This window comes from Colletotrichum fioriniae, assembly GCF_027942845.1.
Source record: "Colletotrichum fioriniae strain IMI 355084 chromosome Unknown scaffold_3, whole genome shotgun sequence".
In the NCBI taxonomy this organism is placed as follows: Eukaryota; Fungi; Ascomycota; class Sordariomycetes; order Glomerellales; family Glomerellaceae; genus Colletotrichum; species Colletotrichum fioriniae.
In genome coordinates, this window is record NW_027076839.1 from 2,938,795 (window position 1) to 2,958,233 (window position 19,439).

Sequence of the window (19,439 nt, forward strand, 5' to 3'; positions counted from 1 at the left end):
TCGGGCTCGCAGTAGATAGAGCCATTTTATAAGTCTTCACGATAGAGATGACTGGTTTCAGCAAACAGCGGTGGCATCGTGGGAACAGAACTCATAGTCGTATGTCAAGGATGAGTTTGCAAAACGAAGAATCATGTTGATGAGTGGGATTGATTGCTTCCTGCTCATGTTTCCAGGACGTACGACCCAAACGGCCTCCTTTTCTGCGAGACACAGACCGACTCACGCGATGTGTAAAGTCACACATGCTCCAAAATCACCGAATCGGCATAGCTCGTGCTTACCTAGATGGTTTTGTGTTGAGACTTTTGGCGATTCTAGATTGCCCACCGTGTCCCGTTGAATATCCTCAAGCGGGCTAGCTTCCAGATCTCACCGCAAGACTTGCCGTCTGGATGACACCCTGTAGATTATGGGATGTAGCGCAGGACGTTGACAACTCTTTCGGCCCGATTAACGGAGAGCATTCACCTTTCGATACCGATAATGATTCTAGAACGTTGATGAACAAGGTGTTCTAGGCTTGGAAAAAGGCAGAAATACGGGCTGCGGCGTACGGATGTTGAAAATTTGGGCACCACGCATGTTGTACCACGGCGGCGCCACGAGGGAGAATAGCCAAGGCGCGGATAACAACAAGTACAACTTGTCGACATGACCTATTGGGAATGTGAAAAGCTCCTTGAGGAAACAAAACATTGTTAAGGTTTCATGCATACTGTAGGAACATGATTCGGCTTGACAAACGACGTTTGTTCGGGTTGCAAAGGTCTTGATCGGCAACAGTATCCATGTCTGGACTAACAAAGAGTCTTGTAAGTCATGCAAGGGCCCGAGGAGGGAAATGAACTCAACTGCCATGCCGTACAGCAAAAATTGTTGGGTACGAGACATAATCACATGAACGGAAATGGGTAAGAAATAAGAGGCTGATCTTGTGCAAAAAAGTGTTGACTAGGTTGGCAAGCCAGTCCGCCAAACTCATATTGCGTCCATTTTGTGGAAGAGTCCTGGACCCAACGTGCACCGACACAGTCGTGCTGCGATATTACATCTTGCTGAGAATAGCAAGTGATAAACCAGCGGCTCAACGGGTATCTGAAGATGAAGAAAGGGACGGCAAGTCGGGAGATAAACAATCAAGACAAAAGTAATATAGGAAAACAATCTCAAGTGCCAAAGCCTCCAGGGCCGGGACGTCGTCTGCTTTTCAATTCTCTTGAACGGTATCGAGGTGGAACCAAGATGCCGATGGGCACCACAGAATGAGACGCAACACAGGACAGAACTGAGCGCGAAATGCGGAAGCTCTGCTCCACGGTCGACTGTTAGTGTCAGTCTGCCAGAAAAAAATTCATGTTGCACCGTTGCTGGTGGGTGGTGGTGGTGGTGGTGCTGCTGCTGCTGAAGGCGGGAAGCTACGCTACCGAGCTCCATTCTGCTGAGGTTCGCCCCGCGGAGGTTGGCTTATGCAGCCACTATCACATCTGTCTTCTATTCACGGAAATTTGGCTGCAAGTGACGACTTCCGCGGTGGACGCCAGAGCGAATAGGAGCCAGCCAAGTGCGTTGTGTGGGTGTCCGCAGTAGCATGACCGCTAGCCTAGAGTTGGAAGACGTTGCGTTGCCGTCAGGCCCGGCAGCGCCAGTAACTCATTGCAGGTGAGGTATTTTGGCAATAACGGATTGCAGTTATATGGTTGTGGTGAACTTCATCTCGTTGGTTGATAGACGCGGGAAGCACAATTGCGAGGCTTCAATGCATTCTTAGGCTTACGTGAATTAGCAAATATAGGACACTTCAATTCCATGATAAGCCAACCAGAAGAGATGATGAGTTGAGCGAACCTCATTGTCACCAGTCCGGCCAAGAAAGACGTCCAAACGTGGGCAACAGACCAGAAGTGAGGGGTAAAAGAGTGAGAGCGGTCATTCAAGCGAGCTTGTGAAGGAACTTGGAGAAAATGGAGATATCTTACTCGGGAGACTGCCGCCCGCTCAGAAATGCGACCTCGTGGCAGTCTTGACTCTTGGCCATAGCTTAGGTGGTCTGATTTCCCTCAACCCCGGCCGTTAATCAGAGTGCCAGAGGAGTTCGGTGGCGGAAAGGATGGATCCCTCGGGCGGGAAGACGGCCGCTAAGTGGTTGAATGAAGCCAGGGGGCCGCATCCCCGGCCGGCGCCTGCGAGGCCACTCAATCCTGTCCATTCCGTTTCCACTTCCCGTCTTCAAAGGTAAGGTATCTCACTCAAAATGTGCCTCCCGACCAGTCAGCGACTCGCATCTTTGCGGACCCTGGCTTGATCTATCTTTGTTTTGGCGCTGGTGTTCATGTTTCCTCCCTCCTCATTCGACGGGTTTGACCTCGAACTTTCTAGGATTTTGGCACTTTGCGCCGTCTCATTGGCCGCATGTTCACTCTGATCCATCTCGGCGTGCTATTCTCAGCTCGGAATCCCCCGCCAGGGTCGATCTGGAGAAGCAACGCACGACTTACATGTTCACTTTACCATCTTGGGGATGCTACATTTTATTTTGGCTTTTTTCTTTCGGCCGGCTGGAAGCCTGGAAGTCATGGCGACTACTGTACGCTACAGCACACCCTCAAAATAGACCAGCCCTCTCTCTGCAATGGGAATGCTTGCAAATGTAGAGCCGCCTGCCTGTCTTGCATGGGATCGCCGTGCTCCCGCGATGCTACCTCTGTATTATCCTTTGGTATATCTGCAATACGTCCCTCGGACTCGAAACTTGAGCTGTGTCTCTTGATGGATTTTGAAAGGTTCATCTTGAACTCCGTGTCCTCGATACATTCTGCCGAGTAGACAGTGTCTTTGTGAATCCTTATTCACTTACATGTGGAGGAGATTATTGCATGCCATGCCGTTGAAGAAGCTATTATAGCCTTCTCCCCGCCTTGGACGCCCTTCCTACGCCCATCCTCCAAAACCCAGACGGCCTTCAACTGGCCTTATCATAATGTCGACTTTCTCCCTGCGGCGTCTCCTCGTTGTGTGCTCTCTCATCACAGCCGCCTTCTCGCTAGAGGTAACACCAGGCTCAGACTGTGCAGCCTTGTGCCTGGGTGGGACGAACGGGACGGCCATCGACACTGCGACGTCAGGGACCAACTCCTCCGACATCGTATGCGAGAACAACCAGTACCACTCTAGCGGCACCGGCATCAAGTTCAAGAACTGTGTCAACTGTCTGCAGAAGAGCCAGGCTACCAAGGGCCCGGAGAGCGACGCTGCATGGTTCATGTGTAAGATTATAAACACTCAACAGGGTGCTTGCGGGAGTCTTGTCTGACATTCTTTATAGACAACGTTCGTTACGCCGTTGACGTCTGTCTTTTCAACTTTCCGGACACAATCTCCACCATCAACTCGCCTTGCATCATCAACAGCGCCTGCTTGCCCCTCAAGAACGCTCTGACAGCCGCCCTTACAACGCCAGACGCCGATACGGCATACGACTACTGCACGGCGGACGGGAACAAGTTTTCGAGCTCAAGCTGGTGGTCCTGCGTGAAGTGTCTTCAGTCCAGCGACGACCAGAGCTACCTCTCAAACTGTAAGCAGTATCCAAAGAGAAGATTCGCATCAACAAACCCGCTGACCTCCCCCCTCAGTTCTCATCGCCCTCAAGGCTGGCTGCCAACGAAAGCCAACGGACGGAAGTCTGATCGGGCTCACCGGGCAGCTCTTCTCCAAAGAGATCGTCAACATCACCGACTCGGCAACAAACACCACGCTCCCCGGAGACGGCGGAGCCTCCTCGACGACCATGACGCTCGGCACCATCGTGGGCATCGCCGTCGGCGGCGGTCTCGTCTTCGTCGGCGCCATCTGCCTCTTCATCATCTACTGCCGCAAGCAGCGTAAACAACGACTCCAGCACGAGGGGACCTCCCTCCACTACCACCATCAACAACTACCCCCAAGAAGCAACGGCAGCTCCTTCACCGCGACCAGCAACGGGGCCTACCTCCCCATCGGCGGCGGGGACCACAAGAAATCCTCCTCCATCAACTCGTACAACTATGAGCTCCAGGAAAAGAACATCATCGCGAGCAGCAATAACAACAGCTTCAACAACAACGCAGAGTACTACGACAGGCTAGAGCAGGAAGTCCAGGCCGGCCGCGAGATATCCCACTACAACTATGACCCGCACTCGGGCCACCACGGCCCCAGCAGTGCCTTACCGACGCACCCGGCCTACATCCCCCGCGCCATGAGCCGGCAGTCGAACCGCAGCACGCCGACCCCGACGCCGCCGATCCCGCGCAAGACCAACACGCCAGACTCGTACGCCTTGCAGACGTACCTCAGCGCAGCAGAGGATCCCCTCTCCACCATCAGACCACCACCCCGCGCCGTATCCCGGACACCGTCGCCCGCTCGGTCGCAAGGGTCCGCGTCTTATACTACAACCACCAACAACAACACACCAAAGGTGATCAACATTCCGCCTCCGCCTCCGGGGAAACCTTCGAGGAAGATGTCGGCGCGGATACCCTCCATCTCCCTCCCCTCGGTACCGCGGATCCGCGTGCCGAAGCAATACTCCCCGCCCTCCATCACAGTCCAAGGCGCCACGCCGATAGCGGACCGCGGCGAGAGGACGAATGAGATGCAAATCTCGGAACCCTTGACCTTCCACGAGGAGAGGTTCAGGGACGAGCCGCTCGCGGGCCGGTCGGCGATAATATCGCACCAGGTGCCGGTGCAGGTCAACCCTGAAGAGTACGAAGGTGATATGCCGATTCGGAGCGGCAAGAGCACTCTGTACGGATAAAAAACTATGATTTGGGGTAGTGGGTAATGTGTCCTGATAATGGCGCAGGGGAACAATCGGTGGTATACCAAGGATTGTACGGAAAGGAGGACAATTCTCTATTTTTGATATCATGGAGTTTTTTTTTTGGGATGGGGCCGGTAATCTGTATGTTTATACCTAGCGTGTGAGCCTGCGCCGTCAGGTATTCAAAGTGATCGAAAGGGTCATGGAACAAATACAATGTTCATCATTGATTATGTCTATCGTACAACGATTATCATGGCCTGTGAATTCAACCCAGACGTCTACCGGGTCCTCTCGTCCTCCACGACTCGGGCAATACACCGCCGCCCTGAGATACACCGGTGCTGCTTCCCGAACTTTGGGCGGAGCCACCACCGCCGCGAACAGCAGTTCCGTATCCACGCTGATTAAAGCGAGGCGTCTGTACAAGACGAGACAGGAAGCCGGGCGTAGGGATCAAGTTGCTGCCTCCGCTGAACTCGGGCCACACCCGGGACAGGAAATCGTAGAGGTGAGCGGCCAGGAAGCCCATGAGCTGGAGCATGGCGGTGTAGTATCCGCCGGGGAACAGCAACGACACGAGCATCATGCAGAACGGGGTGAGCTGGGCGGGGATGGTGACGAAGTAAAAGTTGGCCTTCATCCCACGCTGGTCTTGGGTGACGGTACGGCACATGGCGAGAATCAAAGCCGGCAGGAAGGCTCCTCCGCCCATGAGGTAGGTGCAGAGTGCCTGTGCGATATTAGCGCATGCTCCTTTGGGCCGAAGCTGTATGATTGATATTGGTCATGATAATGGTATAAACAGTGAACAAGAGGAACAAAAAACCCAGAGATTGGGTGAAGATATGTAGGGCGCTAAGAAAACCACTCGAGCAACATTGTGAGGTTGCACGAGCCATCCATAAGACATCCCACCATGCCCACGCCACAAGCCACGTCCCTAAAGCGAAAGAGGACGGGTCGCGCCGTGAGGGTAATCTTCCTCATTTCCAGGAACCGCTGACAGCTGTGGGATTCCACTGTGCGGGCAGATAATATGAGGTGCAAGAGAGTTGTGTGTATAGCAAGAGAGGAAGAGATGTTCCTCTCGTATGGGCATTGTGTATAATGGAGGAAGTTTTCTAAGAGGGAAATAGCATGGTTTTGGGCGGACTGTCGAAGCAGCGACAATAGCAACTTACCGTAATGACAGTGCACACGAACATGAGATACCAGATGACATCCTCGCGCCTAGCGAACCTGGGGTTGCCGACCTCGAGCGCCGTGAGGTAGTGGTACAGGAAGTACGTGTCAAAGAGCAACCCGAGCTGGGGGCCGGTGAGCAGGAAGTTGGTCCCGAGACGCCAAATCTGAGGCGGGATCTGGAAGAGGAACTGGGGCATGAAGATGAACCAGTATCCATTTGCGACGCCCAGGAGAACAGAAAGAGAGGTGACGAACGCGGCTGTTGCAAATGTTCTGTTGAAGACGAGTCAGCAAGGCTGAGGAAGAGAGCAAGGTGAGAGGGATGAGCTGTGCTTACCTTGCAACAGGCGGCGCCTGCCAGTAGGCATCGAGGAACTCGGACATGTCTTTCAATGTCCAGCAAGCAAGCAAGCTGTGTGTTCCAGTGCGTTGAAAAGGCAGGTAAGTGAGAAGTCGTTGAAGCAAACGAGAGAATGTGGTGATGTTGCAGATGGCAAGGCAGCTAGCAAATTGGCCAGGCTGCACTATTTATCTGCAGGTGTTGCGGGAGAGGAAAGACGTGACCAATCAGACACCAGGCTGCAGCGCTGATGTGTTGGTGTTGGTCACCTATGCTCTTTTCCTGACCCGTGTCCTCTCCTTTTTGGGGGCGAGCTGGGGGAAAGCTGGAAGGACAAAGAAGCGTTCCTGCCTCTGCGCTTTTCAATTCTTTTTTTTTCTGCCGCTGGAGCTCCATTGCTTCGGGTGGGCCTGGCCCCCCAAGCGGTGAAAATTGGGGAATGCGGTCGGGTACGATTTACTTACCTTAGGTAATATCTTCCTTACCTACCAGTACCTTACCTACTTTCTGTTTGATGGCGGCAGCAATCGCTGACAGTTGAAGGGTGGTGATTGGGCAATGCCCCACCTCATCTGAGGTCTGCCCCTCCCCGCCACTGGCAGCTCCGACACACGGCGCGCATTGATAGCGATTAGTGACTAACAAAAAAAAGTCCCAATTCAACCTCGAAGATATTCAATACACTTGCGACATTCCCTCGATCTTTGTACCAATTCTTGACATATCACCCCTGTTCTCAGTCATATACGACCTATTCACACACCAGCCATGTCTACAACATCTCACCCGCCCAGATGGGCCGCCCTCGCGCGCGACACCAACGAGACAAAGATCCAGATGGCCCTCAACCTCGACGGCGGGGCATTCCCCCCAGACACCGACGAGAGGCTCACCGCGGCCGTCACCGAACACGCCTCCCAGGCAAGCAAGTCCCAGACCATCAGCGTCAACACGGGCATCGGCTTCCTCGACCACATGCTCCACGCCCTCTCCAAGCACGCCGGCTGGAGTCTGGCCATCGCCTGCAAGGGCGACCTTCACAGTTCGTTTCCCCAGAAACAGTGACGCAAGGACACTGGCACAAAGGACAAGGAAAGCCCGTCCATGCAGACTTACACCTAACACCTTACCCTCTATAGTCGATGACCACCACACAGCAGAAGACGTCTGCATAGCCCTCGGCTACGCCTTCGCCGCCGCCCTCGGCAGCGCAACCGGCCTCGCCCGCTTCGGCTACGCCTACGCGCCCCTCGACGAGGCCCTCTCCCGCGCCGTCGTCGACCTCTCCAACCGGCCCTACAGCGTCGTCGAGCTCGGCCTCCGCCGCGAAAAGATTGGCGACCTGTCCTGCGAGATGATCCCCCACTGCCTGCAGAGCTTCGCCCAGGGCGCCAGAATCACCCTCCACGTCGACTGCCTCCGCGGCGAAAACGACCATCACCGCGCAGAGAGCGCCTTCAAGGCCCTCGCCGTCGCCGTCAAGATGGCCACTAGCCGCGTCGCTGGTAAGGAGGGCGAGGTGCCTAGCACCAAGGGAACCTTGAGCGCATAAGGAATGGGTAAAAGAAGAAAAAAGACAGAAAAAAACACGGTAAAACAAAAGCAAATCATGGGGAACACACAGCCTGCGAGAGAGAGGTTTCTTGGAATCGTTTGAATAATCCGAGTTGATATGATACCCCCGCCAAACTCCATGCTATCATCTTTGGTGGTCAAAAAAGACTACTCGTACAATAATGCCTGAATCATATCCCTCCAACTAAAACGCCATAAACACTAAAGGGCGGAAGAACGTAAACCAGCCCACCATGCAAATTAACATCATGAGCGCTGTGGTCGCATGTTCTCCTTGTTATTGCTTTGGCCCGACGCTGCGCGCCTCTTGTCGGCCTTTCTCTGTTCTATTCGCGCGATGGCTGCTGCCCGTCTCTGCGGTGGTAATGTGCTCTTTGACATGTTTGCTGCCAGCATGGTGCTGGCCTCAACATCGGGCTCGCCCGGTCCCCCTAGCCGAGCAAAACGATCCTGCAGCAGATCAATTGGTGCGTCCTTGTCCTTGCTGGAGAACCTGTGTCGAGGTGCCGGCGTGCTGCCTGTCGGAACCTCGCTCGAGGTGACGATGCGATCGTTCAGGTCAGAACCTAAGTATTCTCTGTTGCGAGGGGACCTTGGGATGAAAGGCCGCCACTTGGGCTTGTCCAGGCTGACGCGGTTCGAGAAGATTTCGGACTGGGGGCGCCTCGGTGGCTCTCTCGCGGGCGGCTCGTCGTCTGAGCTGAGGGAGTCGGCGTCTCGCTGATACTTGTCCCGAAGGTTTTGAGACTTTGGCTCGTTGAGCTTCTTACCTAGTGATTCTACTAGGTCGAAGCTCCGGCGGCCTGCCTCGGTTGAAGTTTTGCGGCTTTTATGATCCGCAGTAAAGCGGTCAGTCTCTTGAGTGCGGTGTTCCTTGGCAACGGGCTCACGTTCAGAGGGAGCAGTGCCGTTCTTCGTCTTCGGCACATCGGCTGTTCCTGCTTTGAGAGTCTTGTTTTCCCTTTTGAGCTCGTTGATCTTCTCCGTTGCCTTCTCCAAGATGCGCCGCGTATCTTCTTGCGTGGCTTCGGCGTCCGTCCTGTAATTCTCAAACTCCGACTTCAACTTGCGTAATTCATCGTCTTTCTTGCGAATCGCAGCCTCTAGCTCGTCCACACGCTTCCCCGATATCGCGGCGTCTTTGCCTTGTTCCTTGCTCTGTGATGGTTGTTGCTCGGCAAGTCGTTTGTTTTCTTCGGCGAGCTTGTTTGCTCGTTGCTCTGCAAACAGGAGATCGGACTTTAGCCGTTCGACTTCCTCCCGTAGCTGCCCATTCTCCTTGACTTGTGTTCGAGCCTTTCTCAACTCTCGCTGGGCCTCGAGCAAGGTCTTGTGTGTTCGTGGTGAGGCAGCCTGCCGCCGACGCCTGCTTCGTGCGTCCCCTTCTTCGTCTTCGCCGGTTTCGCGGTTCTCCAACAGGGCAGCTAGTTCCTGCACCTGCGTCCGGTACTCAACAGCCACGGCAGTCTGTTTTGCTAAGTCTTTGATAAGCTGGGGATTGTCTCTCTCTTCCCCGCTTGCTCGCTGCTTCGCGGCAATCTGCGCCGCCATTTCGGAGATCTTCTTCTCCATCTTGGCGGCCTTCTCTTGCTCCTCCCTGAGTTTGGCGTTGAGGTCGATAGCCTCGGCGTCCTTCATCTTGGCGTACGACTTGGCAAGCTGTTTGTACTTGAGCAATTTCTCCATCTCGGCTTTAGCGTCCTGGTGATATTGTTCGAATTCCGACTTCCAGTACTTGCCCGACCGCGAATGGGGCTCATTAAGGTCCATTGTGATATCGTGCATGCATTGGTCATCGTCGGCTTCCTCCCATTCGTCCTCAGCATCATCACTCCTGGCTGAGGTGGTCCGCGTCTGGCTCTTCTCCCGCGAGCTTGAAGCTCCTTTGTTGCGTCGTGAATTCTCCATTGTTTCGGTCAATTTGGTGCGCTTGCTTGCGGAGTCGCTGGTTGTGTCTGCAAAACTGTCTGGAAACCTCCCAGGTCGTTCATCGGTGTCTACTTCTTTGCCCTTTCTGTTTTCGACCTTCTTATTGTCCAGCACATCGTGTCCGAACGACACACGCTTCCGCCGAGATGTTCCGGTTCCTGGGGTGAGAAGAATTCCTTGAGGTTGCTTCATCGGGGTTCGGGACTCGGCATCAGAGTCGTCTTCGTCCTTGCGACGCGCCATGCTGGCAGTATTGTCGTCGTCAGGTCTCGCGGGTGTTCCAAAGATGGCGCTTTTGAGTGCGCGGGCGGCAAAGACGGGCGCGGGCGTATCTGGTTGCTCAATCTGTGTTGTGTCGTCTGCTGTGAGGTCAGAAAAGCCGTGCGATGCGGCGGGAAAGAAGGTTTGATCTGGCTGGGCCTTCTTACCTGCGCCTGCGTTTGCTCTGTTTCCCCCCGACGCGCCCTCCAACCCTCGTCTAAGAACCCAGCCCAACATCCTAGGTTGCTTGTGGGCTTCTTATCGGTGGAGGAAGCTGGTTGTGCCAGTAGATATATGCGCGCGGATCAATGGTGTTTGAGGTTGGGCGGAGTCCGACAGACGAGATCACATCACATGCGCTCATGTCCCGGCGGGTCAGGTATTAATTAGTTGTGCAGTTTTTGGTGATCTGACCGCGGCGAACAGATGTGGTTCTCAGTTGTTTACTTTGTTACCGCATACGGACGGCGCGTCCGTGGTTCGTCCCCTGGTCCCACACCGTGCTTAGTCACCGTGTGCACACTGCATCCAATGTCTTTGTCGCTTTCCACTGCCCCTCGCCTCAGGGGTTCTTCAGAGCTTCAGGCGCCTTGGCCCACTGGAAAGAGCAACTAAGACGGTCAGCGTCATCATTGAGGGGCACTTGTTCGCCCCAAAACGAACCCCCACTTCCAGTTTGGCAGCGGTAAGGCACCCAGCTAAAGGCGAATGCGCCGTACTGTGACAGCGCACCAGGTCGCCAGCCGTCGATGGTCGCGGTGTGGCGCTTTCATCGGCTAGACCTGCGCTTGTGACTTCTTCCTCTTTTCTTCTTAGCTTTGCTTCACCCATATTACTATATCTGAATAACTAACTTTGCTCAACGTACCAATTATGGCTTTCCCGTAACGGACTGTCACGGCTCGCGCTGTGGTGATTCGTCAAGCCTTTTCTCGTCGTCCTCGATATGGCGTGGAAATCATCCGGGGTGTGGAACAAGCCCATCGACAAACCGCAGAAAAATGAAGATGACTCAAGCTTCCCGGGACTCAAACCAAAGCGTCCCGAGGCCGCCCCCAAATTGGAATATGAGGAGCTCCAGCAAAACGAGCTCATCGCCCTTGAAGCCATTTATGGAGAGGATTTCATGAGGCATGCAGAGACGCCGGGCGCTTGGAAGGTAATGGCTACATCAATATCATCCCGTCCTCAGCATATCAAGACTTCATTGAACAGAGCCTGATGCTGATGCTCCAAACAGAAATCCGACCCCTCATTCGATGTTCGCATCAGAGCTTCATCAGATGAAGACTTTGCAGTTACGCTGGGCGTTGTGATGACTGCTACGTACCCCAGAAGCCCGCCGCTACTAACACTGAAGAACACTGGCGACCTTCGCGAGGTCACTTTGTTCAAACTTCAGAAGTACCTCGAGACAGAGCCCAAGATCTTTGCCACCGAGGAGCAGGAGATGGTGGACCGTATCGTAGAGGGACTCAGAGACGTTCTCGAAGACGCGGCCCAGGCAAAGGCGAAGGGACTTGAGCTGCCTTCGCTGGAAGAGGAGAGAGCGGCACATGAGGCTTCGTTGGCCAAGTTGGCCGAGGAGCAGAAACAAGCCGAGGAGCGCAAGAAGGAAGAGGAAAGCAAGGAGGAGGAGAGGGTTCTCGGTGGCTTGTTACAGGTTGAATTGAAGCGTCAGAAAGAGAAAGCCAAGGAGACACGAAAAAAGAATCGCCCCAACGGAGGATTACCATCTCTCAACACAATGGACGGTCCCAACTGGCCCGAAAGTGGCCGCATCATCTTTGACAGACCTTGCCAGACCACCGACAAGACTGGAAATGCCATTTCCTTCCAGGCTGTCTTTGGAAAGTCCGAGATTGCCAAAGGTCCCGTCTCAACCGTCTTCTCCGTCTGGCCTCTCGTAGGCAGCGGACAAGAGTGCCCCAACTTGGCGCTCAAGGAGACAGTTCTTCGCCCGGCTTCAAAGGACACTTCAGTATTCAAGAAGCAAATCCAGTCACTCGAGGGTCAGCTGGAAGCGCTCAAACAGGTGCGTCATCGCAACTTGCTCGAGGTCTTGGATTTCAAGGTAGAGCGCGAGAAAAACAATGTCGAGAAAGCGTCAGCAAGCCTCTGGACTGTCAATGTCCTCACACCTAGTGCTGAGAAGGGATCATTAGCCGAGCTACTTGACTTGGCTGGCCAGTTGGACACCAGCAAAGTACGTGCCTGGACACGGGATCTATTGGATGCTCTGAACTTCCTGCACAACAAGTCTCTGGTACACCAGGATATCCATGCAGGAAACGTGCTGCTCTTCCGGGAACAGACAGGAGAAGTCGTGCCGAAGTTGTCAGACGCAGGCTACCAGAGGGAGTTACATAACATCTCTTCCAAGGGACAGGCGCCAATTGGGTTGAGCTCTGCAAAGTCTGCATATTGGCTGCCGCCAGAGACTGCTGCTTTATCGAAACAGCATTATACACAAAAGACGGACATGTGGGAGTTTGGCATCGTTTTTCTTCAAATGATATTTGGACTTGACGTGCCTCAAAAATACCACTCACCCTCTGCTGTCTCCGACTCCATGTCTCTGTCGCGGCCTTTGCAGGAGTTGGTTACTAGATTCTTCAAACCGGACCCCAAGAAACGACCCCGTGCTTTCGAACTCGGCTCCAGCGAGTTCCTCGCCACCGACGCCCCTGTGATCGTCGAGGACACCGCGTCAATCGCGTCAAACTATCACTCCGTAAACGCACTATCGCCTATACCTCCGAGATTGAGACGCGAGTCAACGAATAGAACTCTTACTTCGTCGAGATATCGGGAAGACTTTGACGAGGAAGGTCGTCTTGGTAAGGGAGGGTTTGGCGAGGTTGTCAAAGCTCGCAAGAAGCTGGATGGGCAGATTTACGCCATCAAGAAGATCAGCCAAAGATCCCAAGCAAGTTTGACAGAAATTCTGAAAGAGGTTCGTCTACTATCGCAGCTCAGTCACCCAGCTGTGGTGCGCTACTACAACACTTGGGTCGAGGAGATACCAGATCAGTCTGACACGGAAGGCGACACCTCCACCGAAGATCTGAACACGGAGGACTCTCGCGATACTATTTCACAGGACCCGGCGATTCACTTTGCAACCAGCACCGGCGGTCTGGATTTTATGTCTTCGAGTGGCTATCCACAAGTGGAGTTCGGCTACGATGATTCGGACGCCGAGGAAGAATCTGAAGAAGATGATGAAGACGATGAAGAAGGCACTGAGGATGAAAGCGACTCTGATGACGACGACAGCAGCCAGGCTGTCGGAAATGGTCCAAGGAGCAGGGAAATTCAAAGAAGAATCAAGCCTCAACGATCCTTTAGAACTGTCTTGTACATTTCCATGGAGTACTGTGAAAAGAGGGTGAGTTCCTATACCGCGCAGAATACACCGTCTGCGAAACAATTGGGGATACTGACGACAACAGACATTACGCGATCTGATCACTCGAAAACTCTACCAAAACACGCCAGAAATCTGGCGTCTTTTCCGTCAGGTTCTCGAAGGCCTGGCCCATATCCACGGTCTTAGCATCGTCCATCGGGACCTAAAACCTGAAAACATCTTCATTGCTCACAGTAGCGATGGGACGGACAATGTCAAGATTGGAGACTTCGGATTGGCCACTAGCGGCCAGTTCGCGGTCGATAGGGCTCTTCCTAATACGATGGAGTCGGACGATATTACCAGGAGTATCGGGACTACGTCTTATGCTGCGCCGGAAGTGCGCTCCGGGTCTAGCGGAATGTACAGCTCTAAAGTGGATGTAAGTCTCTCGCGCAAAATATGTTGTCATGCTTTGTTGGTCGTGTCTCTGATACTATTTAGATGTACTCTCTGGGCATCATTTTCTTCGAGATGTGTTATCCCCCTATGTTGGGCATGCAAAGAGCAGAAGTTCTCGAGAAGCTCCGGCGACCAAGTTCTGAACTCCCTGTGGATTTCAAGCCTGCCGAAAAGATACAGACGGATATCGTCCTGTCTCTCATCACCCATAACCCCAAAGAAAGGCCATCGAGTGCAGAATTGCTGCAAAGTGGAAAGCTTCCGGTGCAAATGGAAAGCGAGACCATCAGACGAACATTAGCTGGTCTTGCCGACCCCAGTTCGCCTTACTACAAGAAGATGCTTTCAACGCTCTTCTCACGGCCTCTGGAGCAAGCCAAAGACTACGCTTGGGACATGCATGAAGCGAGTCCCAGCCAGGCAGACTTGCTCAACCAAAGCATCGTCAAGGAAACCCTGATTTCTATATTTCGCCGACACGGAGCTCTGGAGTGTCAGCGCACCTGCCTTTACCCACGGTCGTCCCACTACGCAGAGAACGTCATGAGACTACTGGACTCGAACGGTACCGTTCTGCAGCTGCCGTTTGATCTCACAATGGGCCACGCCAGAATGCTTGCCAAAGCTAGCGGGACTCCGGGCGTCCAGCGCACTTTCACTTTTGGCAATATTTTCCGTGATAAGGGGGATACTGGGCAACCTTATATGCTGGGCGAAGTTGACTTTGACATTGTCACGACCACCACCCTCGACATGGCACTAAAGGAGGCCGAGGTCCTCAAAGTACTGGATGAAATTATTGCCACGTTCCCGTCACTATCTACGAGCCAGATGTGTTTCCATCTAGGACATTCTGATTTGCTGCAGCTAATCTTTGACTATTGTCGCGTCGAGCATGGCTCCCGAAGGGCTGTGGCAGATGTACTCAGCAAGCTCAATATTCACCACTGGTCTTGGCAGAAAATCAGAGCCCAACTGCGTTCTCCCCTTGTAGGCCTTTCGGCAACCAGTGTCGATGAGTTGCAACGATTTGACTTCCGAGGTTTGCCAGTTTCCCTTTCTTTCGCTTTGAGTCATATGCTAACCTGAGTTAGATACGCCGTCCAAGGCCTTCTCCAAGCTCAAGACACTGTTTGAAGGCACTGACATGTATCAACGAGCTTCGTCGACTCTGGCGCATTTGAGAGAGGTCTCGGAGTATGCCAAACGACTTGGCGTTACAAGCAAGATATATGTCACGCCATTGAACAGTTTGAAAGAAAGCTTCTATACTGGCGGAACTCTGTTCTCCTGCCTCTATGACAAGAAGATGAAGGATGTGTTTGCTGCGGGTGGCCGATACGACAGCCTCATCAGGGAGAATCGTCCTAGGATTGGCAGCCATTACGAAGAGCGTCACGCAGTGGGATTCAACCTGTCGTGGGAGAAGCTCTCGAGAGCCCCCAAGACGAGCGGAAAAGCATTCCTCAAAAAGTCGGAAGAAGAGGGTCACAACATGTTTAGCAGCACGAAGAGAGTAGGTCATCGTTTTCCCTCACTTTTGGTCTGGCTGCTCACAACATCTCACAGTGCGATGCCCTCGTGGCCAGTTTCGATGCTGCCGTCCTGCGGTCCACGGGGATAGAGATCCTGCAGACGCTGTGGTCGCACAACATCAGCGCCGAGCTTGCGAGGGATGCGCGGTCCCCAGAAGACCTGCTCTCTCGCAACCGTGACGAGGGCTACTCCTGGGTCATTATCATCAAGCAAGACGCCATCCTCAAGGTCAAGACGATGGACAAGAAGGACACGCCCGACGTCGACATACCCATGGCGCAGCTGCTCTCGTGGCTGCGCGCCGAGATCCGGGAGCGGGACTCCAAGGAGTCCAAGGCGGCGGTCAAGTCGCGGGCTGGCGGCGGGCAGCAGGCTGAGACCAACGCGACGATTGAGACGCACCACCAGGAGCAGGACGTGCGGGTGCTGGTGGCGGGGACGCGGAGCAAAAAGTTCAATCGCAGGACGGTCGTGGAGCAGGCGCAGGTGAGCGCGGCGAGCCTGGTGCGGTCGTTCCTCGACGGACCGATCCTGGCCATCGAGACGACGGATCAGGTGATGGACCTCATCCGGGACACGTCCCTGTCGGACGGGGAGAGCTGGCGGCGGGTGGAGCATAGCGTCACGACGGCGGAGAAGAAGTACGTGAGGGAGATTCACGACATGTTGCTGAATTGGAAGTGGGCGTGGGAGAAGAAGAGCGGCAGCGGCGGCAGCCGGCACGCGTTTTTATATAACTTCCGGACTGGAAACTGCGTCTACTATGATTTGGGGGCATAGTCGGCTGGATGAGGTAGATGGGGTGAGCTTGTAGCTTGCTCACCAAAGAAACGAATGAATAAAGAAACGAACAATCTTTCGAGGCTCAAATTCTTCTTCCTCCTTTTCCTTTTCTGTCTTTCTTTTAGGTTTCTTTTACCATTTCTACCGAGAAAGCGTACTCGAAGCATCAGCTTCGCTCGAGTCTGCCCAAAGAAGTATTCCTTGGTGCAGGTTATGGCGGTGGATGGTGGTGACAAAACGAGAAGAAATGAACAAGAAAGCAGGGGTCCGATGCCGGGGCGGTGACTTGTGACGTGGGTTTCTGCGAGTTTGCATGGTTGGGTCGGGACGATCGGACCAAGGAGCATTGAGTTTATCTGGGATTCGACTTGGTTTACCTACTCTGACGCCTTTTTTGCGACATAAAGTACCCCGTAGAATAGGGATTTACGTGCCGGGTCGTTATGCGAGGACAAAGGCTCCCGGTCAGGTACCGAAACGGAGGCATTTTTGGGGCGAGTACCAATTTGATCAGCGATTTGGGAGAGGGTTGATTTTCAATCTATACCCGTGGACGGATACCTTGATGGCATATTATAGAGGGTGGATATCATATCATGATGGACATCGTAAATATTTGCAACTTCTATCTGTATGAATGTCCTTAGTCATCTTGGGCAGTCTTTGGGAACAGTACCCAAGGTAGACGGGATACTCGAGGGAATCATGAGGTGTAAGTGCTGTGCTGGTACCTGACGTGGTGACAGGCTGAAATGCACAGACAACAAAGAGAAACCTGGCAGTGCCTGTGAGGTGCATGGCGAGTCCCGGACCACCACCACCCCTTTGCAGTCCCAGAGTGTGTTGTTGGCTTTGAGTTAAAGACTGAAAGTGGCGGAGGCGAGGTCGATTAAGCACACACAAAGATGACACAGCAATATTGATGGCAGAGCAGACAACAAGAGGTTTTCAATTATGAAGGAAGGCCTGTTGGTGGCGGCGTATTTGGCTGACTAGCTGACGCCTGCACTGGTGAAGTGACCTTTACCTTGTTGTACGAATACTACGCAAGGTCCTCGAGTGGACAATAAGACAAGGGGCAAAGATAGAGGCACCCGACAGCGGCAGACAAGGAGTACTCCGCAAGGTAGGGTGCTGGTAGGGCCAAGGACAGGCGACGGCTCTGAAGCTGGCCACGGATCCGAGACACTGCGTGACCTCCTTGAGGAGTCTAGCCATCTCGGGTGCTCGCTGGGGTCCCATGGTTCCCAAATCGTCCAGGCAGGGCAGTTTCCGGTCTACCTTACCTCATGGCAGGGAACCTTGATAAATCGCAAAGGGGCCACCTCAGACTCTGGCTCTGGCCGGAACTGCTGCTTTCTTAATTTGAGACTATTTCTTTGCATCGCGACTTCCGTTGTTCAGCTTTGTCCCTGGAGGTCCTCTTCTCCCTCTCACAGCACACAGCATAAAATCTCTCCCTGGACCAGACCTTACCGCCACTCCATACCCGTCTCATACTCTTACACACCCGACTCCCCACCACCCACCAGACAGCCCGAGGTCTTCACATACAACGGGTCGGTCCTCCCGTCTCCCTTTATCTTATCGCCTGCCGCCCACTCCGAGTCAGTTCGGTGGTTTATCGAGTCATCCCCTTTCGCCCCTCCATACCCTCCATCCCACCTCATCGTCGCTTCCTTTCTCCGGTCACACGTCTCTTGTGAGAACTTGCGGTGCGCCTTCTTCACTGCCCACCCACACGAGTGCCCTTTCATTTCTACTGCTGTTTGTGCACACAATTGCATACTAGCATCGCATCAAATTTTGACATCTTCTTCCCTGCGATAAATCCATCTCATCGCTTGAACTTCATCCCACTCCCTCACGACGACGTGCTTCTCTTCCGCATACTACCCACCGCCACCTCACTGTTACAAATACTCCAACATCATGGCGCAGAAGCGATTGATGAGTGAATATCAAACCCTGCAGAAGGAGAAATGGGTTCACATTGATGTTGACGAGCGGAATGTCTTGAACTGGAAGCTTGGCCTCATGGTCGTCAACCCCGACAGCGCCTTCAACGGAGGCTATCTGAAGGTTTGCTTGATCTCCCCTCAATACACTATGGAAGCACCTGGCTCACTGACTTTTTCTAAGGCTGAAATGACGTTCCCTCGAGACTACCCGTACCAGCCTCCCACCTTCCGCTTCCTCAACAAGGGAATCTGTCACCCGAACATCTACACCGACGGCAAGCTCTGCATCTCCATCCTCCACACTCCGGGCGAAGACGAGCAGTCTGGAGAACAGGCTTGCGAGCGTTGGTCTCCTCTGCAGGGCGTAGAGTCGGTCTTGCGTTCTGTCCTACTCCTTCTGGACGACCCCGAGATCAACTCTCCCGCCAACGTCGACGCGAGCGTTCTCTACCGTGACAACCGTGCCGAGTACCAGAAGAGAGCGCAAGATACGGTCGCAAAGTCCAAGAAGGACATTCCCGAGGGTGTGGTCTTCCCCACAACCGCCGATCTGGAGCCTGTGCCTCAGAAGCCCATCGACGACGACGCCTTCTGGAACGAGACGGACGACGAGGGTGACTTTGATTTGGGCGGTAGCGATAGCGACTTCGACATGGACGAGTACAACGAGGACGATGAAGATGAGGATGCGGACGACGATAAGCCTTGAATTGAACCCTCGAACATGGGAATCGACCCATCACACACACACACACACACACACACACACAAACACTTTCCTGCTCCAACTCGAACCCGCGACACCAAGAAAAGCAAACACTTTACGGCAGTCACTCTGACTTGGCGGCGTTTGCGGTGGCCTCGTTTTCCATCTCTCACATTTCTTACATCTTTCTTCCTCTACACGCATGATAATGCATAGCGACGGCCCCGGGCGTTTTACCGGCTGTCAGCACGGCCTGCTTAGGCTAACACGGCGTCTTGGTTTTTACGGGTTTGGCATCATTCAATCTCTGAGGAGGGCTTCGACACAGGGATACGGGAGTTCACATTTGGCTCTGCAAAGGCAGAGAAATCAGAAGGGGGCGGGATTCAATAGTTTGGTGGCTGATTGGCAAACCAAGCGGCTAGGACAGCGTATGAGATACCGCACTTAGACCAATCAATGAATTCATCACTTCACAACTGTAGAGTGCGCCACTCTGAGAAAATCTAGCAAAGGTTGGTTATCTGGGAAAGCTT

At 53.7% G+C, this 19,439-nt stretch overlaps 6 protein-coding genes across 6 annotated transcripts; 4 read left to right on the forward strand and 2 right to left on the reverse strand.

Moving 5' to 3' along the window:
- Nucleotides 1–2,980: 2,980 nt before the first annotated feature.
- On the forward strand, nucleotides 2,981–4,804 carry N0V96_003697 (uncharacterized protein; the record flags this gene model as incomplete). Its single annotated transcript, XM_065756915.1, has 3 exons — nucleotides 2,981–3,266; nucleotides 3,326–3,577; nucleotides 3,636–4,804. 3 exons carry the CDS (start codon nucleotides 2,981–2,983, stop codon nucleotides 4,802–4,804), a joined length of 1,707 nt encoding a protein of 568 aa, XP_065614682.1.
- A 274-nt stretch (nucleotides 4,805–5,078) lies between these two features.
- Nucleotides 5,079–6,382, reverse strand: N0V96_003698 (uncharacterized protein; the record flags this gene model as incomplete). Its single annotated transcript, XM_065756916.1, has 3 exons — nucleotides 5,079–5,543; nucleotides 5,995–6,271; nucleotides 6,336–6,382. The coding sequence occupies 3 exons, from the start codon at nucleotides 6,380–6,382 to the stop codon at nucleotides 5,079–5,081; spliced, it is 789 nt and encodes a 262-aa protein (XP_065614683.1).
- Nucleotides 6,383–7,106: 724 nt separating this feature from the next.
- HIS3 (imidazoleglycerol-phosphate dehydratase) lies at nucleotides 7,107–7,890 on the forward strand (the record flags this gene model as incomplete). Its single annotated transcript, XM_053190649.2, has 2 exons — nucleotides 7,107–7,380; nucleotides 7,478–7,890. 2 exons carry the CDS (start codon nucleotides 7,107–7,109, stop codon nucleotides 7,888–7,890), a joined length of 687 nt encoding a protein of 228 aa, XP_053052058.1.
- A 269-nt stretch (nucleotides 7,891–8,159) lies between these two features.
- On the reverse strand, nucleotides 8,160–10,340 carry N0V96_003700 (uncharacterized protein; the record flags this gene model as incomplete). The annotated part of the gene is made up of 1 exon (XM_053190648.2): nucleotides 8,160–10,340. One exon carries the CDS (start codon nucleotides 10,338–10,340, stop codon nucleotides 8,160–8,162), a length of 2,181 nt encoding a protein of 726 aa, XP_053052057.2.
- A 709-nt stretch (nucleotides 10,341–11,049) lies between these two features.
- GCN2 (eukaryotic translation initiation factor 2-alpha kinase) lies at nucleotides 11,050–16,233 on the forward strand (the record flags this gene model as incomplete). The annotated part of the gene is made up of 6 exons (XM_065756917.1): nucleotides 11,050–11,262; nucleotides 11,344–13,494; nucleotides 13,559–13,897; nucleotides 13,960–14,959; nucleotides 15,012–15,433; nucleotides 15,487–16,233. The coding sequence occupies 6 exons, from the start codon at nucleotides 11,050–11,052 to the stop codon at nucleotides 16,231–16,233; spliced, it is 4,872 nt and encodes a 1,623-aa protein (XP_065614684.1).
- Nucleotides 16,234–18,168: 1,935 nt separating this feature from the next.
- Nucleotides 18,169–18,906, forward strand: CDC34 (Ubiquitin-conjugating enzyme subunit; the record flags this gene model as incomplete). Its single annotated transcript, XM_065756918.1, has 1 exon — nucleotides 18,169–18,906. One exon carries the CDS (start codon nucleotides 18,169–18,171, stop codon nucleotides 18,904–18,906), a length of 738 nt encoding a protein of 245 aa, XP_065614685.1.
- Nucleotides 18,907–19,439: the final 533 nt, after the last annotated feature.